This window comes from Erinaceus europaeus, chromosome 21, assembly GCF_950295315.1.
Source record: "Erinaceus europaeus chromosome 21, mEriEur2.1, whole genome shotgun sequence".
NCBI classification, from domain to species: Eukaryota; Metazoa; Chordata; class Mammalia; order Eulipotyphla; family Erinaceidae; genus Erinaceus; species Erinaceus europaeus.
In genome coordinates this window covers 385,809-398,249 of record NC_080182.1, presented here as the reverse complement: position 1 = coordinate 398,249, position 12,441 = coordinate 385,809, and the positions used below count along the sequence as shown (strand labels likewise).

The 12,441-nt window shown below is 40.6% G+C and overlaps 1 protein-coding gene across 1 annotated transcript in view; it reads right to left on the bottom strand.

Moving 5' to 3' along the window:
• The window catches only part of ACAD11 (acyl-CoA dehydrogenase family member 11), an 88,745-nt gene that overhangs the window by 61,960 nt on the left and 14,344 nt on the right, over window positions 1-12,441 (bottom strand). The window contains exons 5-8 of the mRNA XM_007537586.3: window positions 11,790-11,954; window positions 7,685-7,826; window positions 7,239-7,360; window positions 3,507-3,613 (exon numbers count right to left, since the gene is read on the bottom strand). Coding sequence (XP_007537648.3) covers window positions 3,507-3,613; window positions 7,239-7,360; window positions 7,685-7,826; window positions 11,790-11,954 — 536 coding nt within the window. The remainder of the gene's footprint in view (window positions 1-3,506; window positions 3,614-7,238; window positions 7,361-7,684; window positions 7,827-11,789; window positions 11,955-12,441) is intronic.

Sequence of the window (12,441 nt, the reverse complement as noted above, 5' to 3'; positions counted from 1 at the left end):
TTAAAGACATTTTCAATGAAACGAATCCAATTACAAGGAAGACTAAGGCAAGTATAAACCTATGGGACTACATCAAATTAAAAAGCTTCTTCACAGCAAAAGAAACCACTACCCAAATCAAGAGACCCCTCACAGAATGGGAGAAGATCTTTACATGCCATACATCAGATAAGAGTTTAATAACCGACATATATAAAGAGCTTACCAGACTCAACAACAAGACAACAAATAACCCCATCCAAAAGTGGGGGGAGGAATTGGACAGAATATTCACCACAGAAGAGATCCAAAAGGCCGAGAAACACATGAAAAAATGCTCCAAGTCTCTGATTGTCAGAGAAATGCAAATCAAGACAACAATGAGATATCACTTCACTCCTGTGAGAATGTCACACATCAGAAAAGGTAACAGCAGCAAATGCTGGAGAGGGTGTGGGGTCAAAGGAACCCTCCTGCACTGCTGGTGGGAATGTCAATTGGTCCAACCTCTGTGGAGAACAGTCTGGAGAACTCTCAGAAGGCTAGAAATGGACCTACCCTATGACCCTGCAATTCCCCTCCTGGGGATATATCCTAAGGAACCCAACACATCCATCCAAAAAGATCTGTGTACACATATGTTCTTGGCAGCACAATTTGTAATAGCCAAAACCTGGAAACAACCCAGGTGTCCAACAACAGATGAGTGGCTGAGCAAGTTGTGGTATATATACACAATGGAATACTACTCAGCTGTAAAAAATGGTGACTTCACCGTTTTCAGCCGATCTTGGATGGACCTTGAAAAAATCATGTTGAGTGAAATAAGTCAGAAACAGAAGGATGAATATGGGATGATCTCACTCTCAGGCCGAAGTTGAAAAACAAGACTAGAAAAGAAAACACAAGTCGAACCTGAAATGGAATTGGAGTATTACACCAAAGTAAAAGACTCTGGGGTGGGTGGGTAGGTGGGGAGAATACAGGTCCATGAAAAATGATGAATGAAATAGTGGGGGTTGTATTGCTAAATGGGAATCTGGGGAATGTTATGCATGTAAAAAAAAAAAAAAAAAGAAGTAGAAACGCAAAGCAGAAATTGCCTGAGTCTGGAGTATGACACAAAAGTAAGAAAGCAGAAGTATACTAGAGTTTGCAGTGAGTACCTCCCTAATACTTCCTCTCCACTTTTCCAAGCTTTGGGTCCATGATTGCTCAACAATTTGTTTGGCTTTGTATGTTAACTCTCTTTTCAGTCACCAGGTTCCAGGTGTCATCAGGATGCCGGCCAGACTTCCCTGGATTGAAGACACCACCAATGTGTCCTGGAGCTCAGCTTCCCCAGAGACCCATCCTACTAGGGAAAGAGGGAGGCAGACTGGGAGTATGGACCGACCAGTCAACGCCCATGTTCAGCGAGGAAGCAATTACAGAAGCCAGACCTTCTACCTTCTGCAACCCACAATGACCCTGGGTCCATGCTCCCAGAGGGATAGAGAGTGGGAAAGCTATTGGGGGAGGGGGTGGGGTATGGAGATTGGGCGGTGGGAATTGTGTGGAGTTGTACCCCTCCTACCCTATGGTTTTGTTAATTAATCCTTTCTTTAATAAAAAAAAAAAAAAAAGAATAATGATTATGCTTGAGACTCCAAAGTCCCTAGTTTAACCCCCTGAACCACTATATATCAGACCTGAGCAATATTCTTGTTTTGAAAATATATAATAAATAATAATAATAGAAACTCAACACAAATTTAATCATTATTCTTGGTACATGCCCCACAAGTGCAGCTATTGTATGTCACTATAAGCAAGATCTTTCAAGGTCATTGCAAAGAACATCATACGTTGGGGGAAATCATAGATCTCTATCCATAGGATGAGATGGACAAAGCAACTGTCCTAATGCACTGCCATGGACACTGGCAGAACTTCCAGGACAGTGTCAAGTAGGCATTGGTGGCTGGCATTGCTGAGCTGGGGGAGTGGTTGGCAGAGTGCACAAGATGGCTCAAAACATGCTCCAGGCCCCACTTACAGAGAGATGAATTCCAAGCATGTGCACAGAGTATCTGACTAGAATGACATGAAGCATGACTGTAGAGGAGAGCCATCTTTATGAATTGAATTTAACAAATCATCTTACATAACTCGTGATTGAAAAAAAGGTGACTTGTAGAGCAGTGGATAAAGCATTAGACTCTCAAGCGTCAGGTCCTGAGTTCAATCCCCAGCAGCACATGCACCAGAGTGATGTCTGGTTCTTTCTCTCTCTCCTCCTATCTTTCTAATAAATAAAAATATTTTTTAATTTTTTAATATTTATTTATTTATTCCCTTTTGTTGCTCTTGTTGTTTTATTGTTGTAGTTATTACTGTTGTTGTTATTGATGTCATCAATGTTGGATAGGACAGAGAGAAATGGAGAGAAAAGGGGAAGACAGAGAGGGGGAGAGAAAGACAGACACCTGCAGACCTGCTTCACCGCCTGTGAAGCGACTCCCCTGCAGGTGGGGAGCCGGGGGGCTCGAACTGGGATCCTTATGCCGGTCCTTGGGCTTTGCACCATGTGCGCTTAACCCGCTGCGCTAGCACCCGACTCCCAATAAATAAAAAATCTTTAAAAAAAGAAAGAAAAAAGGTGACTCAAATGTTAGAAAAAATGTTTGAGAGTTTTTTTTTAATTTGTTACATTTTTAATTGCCACCAAGGCTATGGCTGAGACCAGGTGCCTTCATGATGAAGCCATTGATCCAGGTAGCTCTTTCTTTTCTTTTCTTTTCTTTTCTTTCTTTCTTCCTTCCTTCCTTCCTTTCTTTCTTTCTTTCTTTCTTTTTCTTTCTTTCTTCCTTCCTTCCCTTCTTTCTTTCTTTTTCTTTTTCTTCTTTTTATTTGATAGGATAGAGAGAAATTAAGAGGGGCAGGGGAAATAAAGAGGGAGAGAGAGACCTGCAGACCTGCTTCACCACTGGTAAAGCTTCCCCCTGCAAAGGGGGGGACCAGGGGCTTGAACCTGGTCCTTACACATGGTAGTGTATGTGTTCAACTGGGCCAGCCATTGTCAGGCCCCTAAACATTTGAGAGTTTTATGTATAGTCTTACAGTTTACACATGCAAACTTTAAATCATGCAGAGTATTTCCTTTATAGTTGAGGTCAATCCATTTTTTAAGCATGTAAGAGATTAAAAAGAAACTCCTGTGATTGGCAGTATCAATTGTAATGTAAGCAATTAAAATAATTCAATTCCCTAAAGTTCACAACATTTACATATCTAATATTAAGGTCCTAATTTGAGCTATTAAGGGAGTGCTGTTGTTATCGTCACTTGAGTTTCACCACTCTGGGACAATTTTTCAGACAGAAAAAGTGAGACAGAGAGGCAGAGAGAGTGAAAGCGACCATAGTACTGAAGCTTCCTTCATGCATTGGGGGTCGGGCTCAAACCTGGGTCTCATAAGTGACAAAGCAGCACACTATCTAAGAGAACACTTGGCCAGCGCTAGTCAAGGAATTTATGCTACTTACCTTTTTGAAAGTTGTAATCCAGTCTCTGCCAGAGGCTGCACAATATTGGCAAAAAGAAAACTACTCTCAGATGCATTATTTCCCAGAAGAAATCTTCTGTATACCCCCTACAAGTAAATGAATGGAGAGGATTAACATGGACGGAAAACGGCCCAACTAACCTGTCTTTGCTGACTTTCTCAGCTATGTGAGTCACAAACCTCCCAAAGCAGAGTCGACTTCCAACAGTCATATTGGAATGTCATCCAAAAAGCATCGTTTGAAAATGGGCACTGTGATTCAGGTGAGCAACTAAAAAGTAGTTCCAAAAGTGTGTCTCACCCACGTCACGGCAAAGGGGAGATTTATTTATTTATAAATAACTGCAAATCAGAGCTGAGCAGTGCTCCGGTAAGAGAGAGAAAGAGAAAGAGAGAGAGAGAAAGAGAGAGAGAGAAAGAGAGAGAGAGTAAAGAGAGAGAACCAGAGGGGAGTTTTAAAGGGCCAGGCACCTTTCAGTCACCAAGTTGCAGATATTACCGATTCCATCCTGACTTCCTTGGGTAGACAACCTCACCAGCGTGTCTTGGAATCTCACCTCTCCATAGCCCTACCCCACTATGGAAGGACAGAAACAAGCTGGAAGTATAGATTGGCCTGCCAACACCCATGTCCAGTGGAGAACCAATTACAGAAGCCAGACCTCCCATGATGATCCCGGGTCCAAAGGAAGATGACCAGAGGACTCCAACTCCATTAGGACCCCAAGATCAAAGAAAGAAAAGGGAAAAAAAAAAAGAACTTTGAAAAATAGAATAGGTAGGGGGTTGGGCGGTGGCGCAGCGGGTTAAGCGCATGTGGAGCAAAGCGCAGGGACCGGCGTAAGGATCCCAGTTCGAGCCCCCGGCTCCCCACCTGCAGGGGAGTCGCTTCACAGGCGGTGAAGCATGTCTGCAGATGTCTATCTTTCTCTCCCCCTCTGTCTTCCCCTCCTCTCTCCATTTCTCTCTGTCCTATCTAACAATGAACAACATCAACAATGGCAATAATAATAACCACAACGAGGCTACAACAACAGGGGAAACAAAAGGGGGAAAAATGGCCTCCAGGAGCGGTGGATTCATGGTGCAGGCACCGAGCCCAGCAATAACCCTGGAGGGAAAAAAAAAATAGAATAGGTGTAGGTTCAACTTAGACAGGAAGGGAAAGCAGGATTATAGAAAAAAAAATGGGCATATCTATATAAACATAGATAGTTATATAAGTAATAATCAGCCCATATCTGCAGTTTTCAGTGGAGGGAATGGGGGCACAGAATTCTGGTAATGAAAACGGTGTGGAATTATACCCTTGTTGTTATAGAATATTTTATCTTTTTTTTTTTTTTTTATCTCTAATGCAAGTGAAACTATCTCCTTTAAGCAATGTTAGCCAAATGCCAATTTGGTGTTCTTTCTGAATGTTTTAAAAATATTTTCATTTATTTATTACTGGCTAGAGACAGAGAAATTGAGAGGGTGGAGAAACTGAGAAATGTCTCAATTGGCTAGAGACAGAGGAGAAATTGAGGAAGAAAGAGACAGAGAGACCCTGCAGCCCCGCTTCACCTCTTGTGAAGCTTTCCCGCTGCAGGCAGGGACCGGGGGCTTGAACCTGGGTCCTTGAGCACTGTAGTTTGTGCGTTTAACCAGGCGCGTCACCACCTGGCTCCTCTTAATTCTCTGTGTACTGTGCTTCCAACAAAATACATGTCCCCCACTTTGGCCTCCACCCAACACAATCCAATTATTTCATTACTTTGTTTTTATAAACTTATTTGTGGAATACAGTCTTTCCTTCATAGCTCTAGGTAGAATGGAGTGTTGTGATGGAGCCATTTTTTAAAGTTTTTTTCTAAAAAAAAAAAGGGGGGGAGTTATTTTCTGTTTGTTTGTTTTTTGGTCATCACTAAGACTTCACTACTCTGGGCTAACTTTTTCAGATAGATGGACAGACTGACCACAGAGTCAAAGCTTTCTCCAAGGTTGAGGGGGTTGGGCTCAAACCTGAGTATCATGTGTGATGAAGCAGGCACACTACCCAGGCAAGTTATTTTGCCAGCTCTCAAAATTTTTATTTGAAACAAAATCCATCTTAAATTCAAAGCCAACGGGAGTTGGGCGGTAGCACAGTGGGTTAAGCGCAGGTGGCGCAAAGCGCAAGGACCGGTATAAGGAACCGGGTTCGAGCCCCCGGCTCCCCACCTGCAGGGGGGTGGGGGGAAGTAGCTTCACAAGTGGTGAAGCAAGCCTGTAGGTGTCTGTCTTTCTCGTTCTCTATCTATCCCCCCCCCCATTTCTCTCTGTCCTGTCCAAAAAGATCGAAAAAAATGGCCACAGGAGCAGTGGATTCATAGTGCAGGCACTGAACCCCAGTGATAACCCTGGAGGCAAGAAAAAAAATGCATTTGAGGAAAAGGAATTTAGGGAAGAATGAATTTTGCTCAATGCCTCTCAAAGCATACATCGGAAATTACTGGAAAATGGAAAACAGAACATTTTACTCATATACTCAAAAATATACAGTTAAAAGTCCATGATAGGCCAATGTTAGTCTTTGGGTAACACAAAGCTAATTCCATCCTGACCAGCTCTTCTTTAAGACTATTTTATAGAGGGGTGGATAGTGGCATACCTGGTTAAGTGCACACATCACCATGCATAAGGATTAGAGTTTGAGCACTCACTCCCCACTTGCAGGTGGGACCCTTCACAAGCAGTGAAGCAGATCTGCAAGTGTCTATCTTTCTCTCTCCTCTCTCTCTCCTTACCCTCTCAATTTCTTTCTGTCATATCAACTGAAAAATAGAAAAATAAAATGGCTACTGGGTTCACAGTACTGGCACTGAGCCCCAACAGTAGTGGCAATTGAAAAATCAAAATAGAAGAGGAGGAGGAAGAGGAGGAGGAGGAGGTTGAGGAAGAGGAGGAAGAGGTAGAAGAAGAAGGAAGAAGGAGAAGGGGGGGGAGGAGGAGGAGAAGAAGGAGAAGGAGAAGGAGGAGGAGGAGGAGAAGGAGGAGAAGGAGAAGGTGGAGAAGGAGAAGAAGAAGAAAGATGAGGAGGAAGAGGAAGAGCAAAAAGGACTTAAATTAAATTAAAACATCATGAGAAGATTTTAGTTCTTGGGCCAGAGACACAACTCACTGGGTAGACTGGATGCCTTGTCATGAACATAGGTCGGAGCCCCGGCAGGACATGGGAGGGAGGATGGCACTGAAGGAAGCTCTGTCTCTGTCTCTCTGTCTAAATGGATGTGAACTGGAAGGATGAAAACAGATTGTAGCTCCTCGGACACTGAGTATTTTGCAAGTAGTCAACTTTTACATGCTTTGCTCTTTTGGCTATTATACCTTTATTTCTTCCTCCAGCTTGTAAGTTCATTATACCAAAATGTGGTGACACATTTTGTGACTCAACTTTTCCTTTGTCAAGTTCCTGTTCTGTAAATTCTGGATTTATATCATATCCATATCTGGCATTTTTCATTATACAAAGCAAAATGATCTAAGGAGACAGAATCGAAAACCCCCAAAGATGAGAAAATATTGTCAATGGTATAGAAGTAGGTAAATACTGGTGAAATAGGTGTTAAAAAAAGAAAAGCAGGGGAGAAAGCATAATGGTTATGCAAACAGACTCTCAGGCCTGAGGTTCTAAGGTTCTCACCATTACCCAGCTGAGTAGTGCTTTGATTAAAAACAAAAAACTGATTACCTGTGCTATTCCAGCCATTTTAAAATATGAAAGGGCAAGGAAGAAATTCCAGTGAGGAAGAGTGAAAGCAATTCCCCTGCAGCGGCAATATATTGAAGTTAATTCTTCCATAGATGGAAGTCCTGTGGGAACAGCAAATAAAAATTTCAAAGCACATGAACTTAATAAAAATAGCATAGTGACATGTCAAATGCTATCGTATTATGTAAATACATAAAATGAAGTATCATAACCATTAGCCCACATAGTGAAACATATGTTTTCTCTATATATATGTACTAAAAGTATGTGACACTCAGGAAAACCAATAAAGAATAAAATTATTGCAAATCCTTGATGAAACAAAAAAGAACTACCTAAAAATTGTGATACAACCCTCTCAGTTTTTGGAGAACAATAAGAATAATTATATCAACAGCAATGTAGGCAAGCTTGTATTTTCATACCGATGTTTTCTTGCAAATGAGAACTTTGATTTATCATTGGAATGGTCCTTGGCCAAAAGTAGAATAAGGAAAGATGAGCTAAGTCTGACAGAGGATGGCCAATGGTTGAGAGCTCCCAGTCCAATACAGCAATAACTCGAGACTGTAATTAAAAACAAGAAGAGTTTAACAAGCCAGATTCAAAACAACAGAGGGACCCAGGAGGTGGAGTAATGGGAAGAGTGCTGAATGTGCAGGCAGGAGGTCCTGAATTCATTCCTAGGCACTGAAAATGCCAGAATAATGAATGCTCTCTCTCACTCTCATTAACAAATAAAAATTGTAAACAACTAAAATAATCTGTGGCCATAGTGTGTCGTCTTTAGCGACAGTGACGCATCTCACTCACCAAATAGGTAAGTAAGCTGGATTGTATAGAGTCAAGTCCCTTGGTTCGATTACTGACCATCAGCCCTCCTAGATTTGACTTTACCCAGTTCTGCTGCCCAGTGAAGGCAAAAGCAGTTCACACTGCTCAAGTGGGAGCAACTGTAGTAGAGCAGAATTCTAGGACCCAGTAAAAACTCAGCAGTAGCACACAGAACTTGCATAGAGTGGTGCCATGTTCAGTCTTAGCACCACCAATAGCCAGAGCTAAGCAGTACTTTAGTTTAAAAAAAGTTTAATGATTACTTATAATTTAAAAATTTATGCCTTATAGCTAGTGATGAATCTCATTACATAAAAATCTTACCTCTTACGGCAATAGTGATTTTTAAATCATTTCATGCTGTAGATATCAAAATAGAATTGCCAACTGAGAAATGTTATGCATGTACAAACTATTATATTTACTGCCGAATATAAAACATTACTTCCCCAATAAAGAAAAAAAAAATAGAATTGCCATATTGTTTATTATCCATCATTAGATAGCACCATGGAAATAAAAAATAATAATCAGCAGGGTTCCAAGGCAAATGACTTAAGATGAACCACTGTACATCCACTCATTCTCTTAAATACAATCATAAATACTAATGAATGTCAGTGAAATATCTATGGGGTTATCTTTTTCTAATGGAAAAAAATCCTGGTTTTTCAAGTTGAAGCCGCAAGATGAGCATTAAACTCCAGAAACTTAAGGGTTTCTCTACTAGGTAAGATTTCTATCTGGAAAATTAGATTTCTTTTCAGCCCTGCTGTGTGTTTTGCACAACTGAAATACTTGCTCAAACTTGCCTCTGCAGTTCACGTGCAAGGAACTGGAAAATAACTGGTGACTGCAGGAGTAGCAAGACTTCTTGTTGTGCCACACTCCACAGTAATCTTTTACTGGCTTATTCCACGCATTCCTGTAGAGCTTATCATTCAAACTGTTTTCTGTTTCTTCCTTATTATATTTTCTTATGATAAAAGTAAAACAAGCTGTTGGTGCAAAGAAAACCAACAAAATCTCAAACCTAAGCTTGACAGAAATGTATTACCTACCAGTCTCCTATACAGTTAGTCCCTAAAACTACTGCTTATCTTTTAGTACATGTTGCAAAAGATTTACTTTTACCTTAGTAACTGTGGAATAGAGCTTGATGGATAGTCTCAGAAGAGAAGAACAGAAAAGCAGTGGGATCAGTAGATTACCAGGATACAAAATCAGTACGTATAAATCTGGTAGGTCGGTATCCAAATGAGGAGTCAGATGCAACAGAAATAAAAGACTCAATGCAATTTACAACTGAAGCCAAAAAGATAAATCACATGAATCTCATGAAGGAGGTTAAGGACCTTTATAAGGGAGAACTTCAGGACACTGTTAAAAGAAATAGAGATAGACACACAGAAACGGAAGAACATTCCTTGTTCCTGGATTGAAAGAATAAAGATTAAAATGGCATTCTACCAAAAGCAGTTTACAGTTTCTTTTTCTTTTTTTTTTAAATATTTTATTTACTTATTAATGAGAATGATAGGAGGAGAGAGAAAAAGAGCCCAGGCATCACTCTGGCACATGTGCGGCTGGGTATCGAATGCAAGACCTCGTGCTTGAGAGTCCAGTGCTTTATCCACTATGCCACCTCCCAGACCACCAGTTTACAGTTTCAATGTAGTGTCTATTAAGATGCCAATGACATTTTTCAAGGAAATTGAACAATTTGTCCAAAAATTTTATAGAATCACAAAAATCATGAATACCCAAAGCACTTCTGAGAAAAAAGGGGTAAATAGGTCTCCTAATTTCATCTGTTCTATTCCTACCTTTAGGTTCCTGTTCATTAAACAATTTTTCCCATTTTATATCTTACCACCTTTCAGTCACCAAGTTGCAGATGTTACTGTGATTTTATCCTGACTTCCCTGGGCAGACACTCTCACCAACACGTCCCAAAGTTTCACCTCTCCAGAACACTACCCCACTAGGAAAGATAGAAACAATCTGGGGGTATGGATCAACTTGTCAATACCCATATCCAGTGGAGAAGCAATTACAGAAGCCACACCTTCCACCTTCTGCACCCCATAAAGAATTTTGGACCATACTCACAGAGGGATAAAGAATAGTGAAGTTTTCAATGGAGAGGATGGGACACAGAACTCTGGTGGTGGGAACTGTATGGAATTACACCCCTGTTACCTTACAATCTTGGTAACCATTATTAAGTCACTAATGAAGAATGAAAGAAGAGAAAAGAACTGGTCTAAATCAACAAAAGAAAAAAATCACCCCCCAATAAAAAGAACTAAATAGTTTTCGAAAAAAGAGATACACATTTTCACAGACATGTGAAGAAATGCTCCACTTCCCTTACTATTAGAAAAAGGTAAATTTAAACTACACTGAGATTCCATGTCATATTGTGAGAATGGCCTCCATCAACAAAGCAGGAAATGACAGGTGTTGGCGAGGTTGTTGAGAAAAGGAACCCTGTCACACAGCTGGTGGGAAGGCAAAGTGGTACAGGCCCTTTGATAGACAGTGTGGAGAATCCTTAAACAAATAAAGATGGAATTGACTTATGATGAAGCAATATCACTCTTAGGCATTTATCTGAAGGACACACAGACACTGAATCAAAGGGGACATCTGCACTTCTATGTTCACAGCTGCAATATTCATAATAATCAAAGAGTGGGAGCAACTTAAATGCCCATCAACAGATGACTGGCTAAAGAAACGATGGGGTTATCTACCATGGACTATTACTCTGCAATATAAAAACACTGTATTGTGTCCTTTGGGATGGGCAGTGGTTATGCTTTGTGAAATAAGCAGAGATGAAACTCAACAATTAGATGTTTTCACTCATGTGTAGAATCTAAAGAACTGATACACATGAACTTGCCAAAAAAAGACAGAAGGAAACAAACTGATTCTAAGCCTCTGTGAAAATATGGTGGTTCTCTTTGGAAGGTGGAACTTTTTTGGTGGATAAGGTGTGAAACTATAAGCTGTAATCTTACAATCTTGTAACAAAATATTCATCACAAATAAAGAAAGAAAGAGAAAGAGAGAGGGAGAAAAATAAAAGCAGAGTGGAAATTAGTAGAAAATTAAAAAAATGAAATAATTTGAGTGCTAGCTGAGCATTTACCAGCCATGCTCCATGTCAGTCATTTCATTTCTACTACTTAGCAACCCTAATATTTTACTGCTTTTCCTTTTACGACCTTTATTTGATTCTGTAAATAACAAGATGTGTTAGGAACACAAAGAAACAAGTGACCTGCCTCAGGTTGGTGATTTGACAAACAGAGCACTGGCTTCAGCACAATGGGTGATTTTTCCCTCATGAGATTGGGGGGGGGGGGGAATGAATACCAGAAGAATGATTAAAAAAGAACATGAACAAACCAAAAAAAGAAAACTTTTTTTTGAGTGGATGGAAAACCTCCCTTGAAGCAAACAGCACCAGACATGTAAATTTCCAAATGGTCTTTAAGCAGTAAATCACTAAGGACTCCACCTACCCTTGAGCAAGCTGTTATCTATAGCACCAAGCCGACAGGATTCATTTCTAAAAAGCTTTGAGTCACGAGACTCAAATGTCAGATGCTCTAAAAGACCATCTTCCCTGTTCTTGTGCCCCAGTCAATCCCACCCATTTATTGTAATTATGTCTTTCCAAACCTCTTTAGGGTGGAAAACTATGTTATCCAATTTGAAATCTCCATGGATCAGCTTTTCTTCATTGTCGTTACCGGGCAAGTTCTCCATTAGCCATTGAGACAGCTGGCTCATGGCAGGGATGTCATGATGAGCCGCGGCTTGGTATTGATTTGTCCAGGTTATTACCTAGAGACACAGAAACAAAGAGAGTGGGCAGAGCAGAATGTAAGGTCTGGAAATGATAAAAAATTCAATTATATTTACTTATTTTAAATTTAATCACTTCTTTTTAAAAATTATATTATCTTTTATTTATTGGAAAAAGACAGCCAGAAACTGAGAGGGAAGGGGGAGTTATAGAGTAGGCTTATTGGCAACACACTTTTTTAATTGTTCAAATTCTTTTTCTAATCTTTAAGTTCTCAGAAGGTAGGGTTCTGTTAAACTTCCATTGACAGGAGTTCGGGCGGTGGCGCCGTGGGTTAAGTGCATGTGGCGCCAAGCGCAAGGACCTGCGTAAGGATACTGGTTCGAGCCCCTGGCTCCCCACCTGTAGGGGCGTCACTTCACAAATGGTGAAGCAGGTCTGCAGGTGTCTGTCTTTCTCTCCCCCTTTTTGTCTCCCCTCCTCTCTCCATTTCTCTCTGTCCTATTCAACAATAACAACATCAAT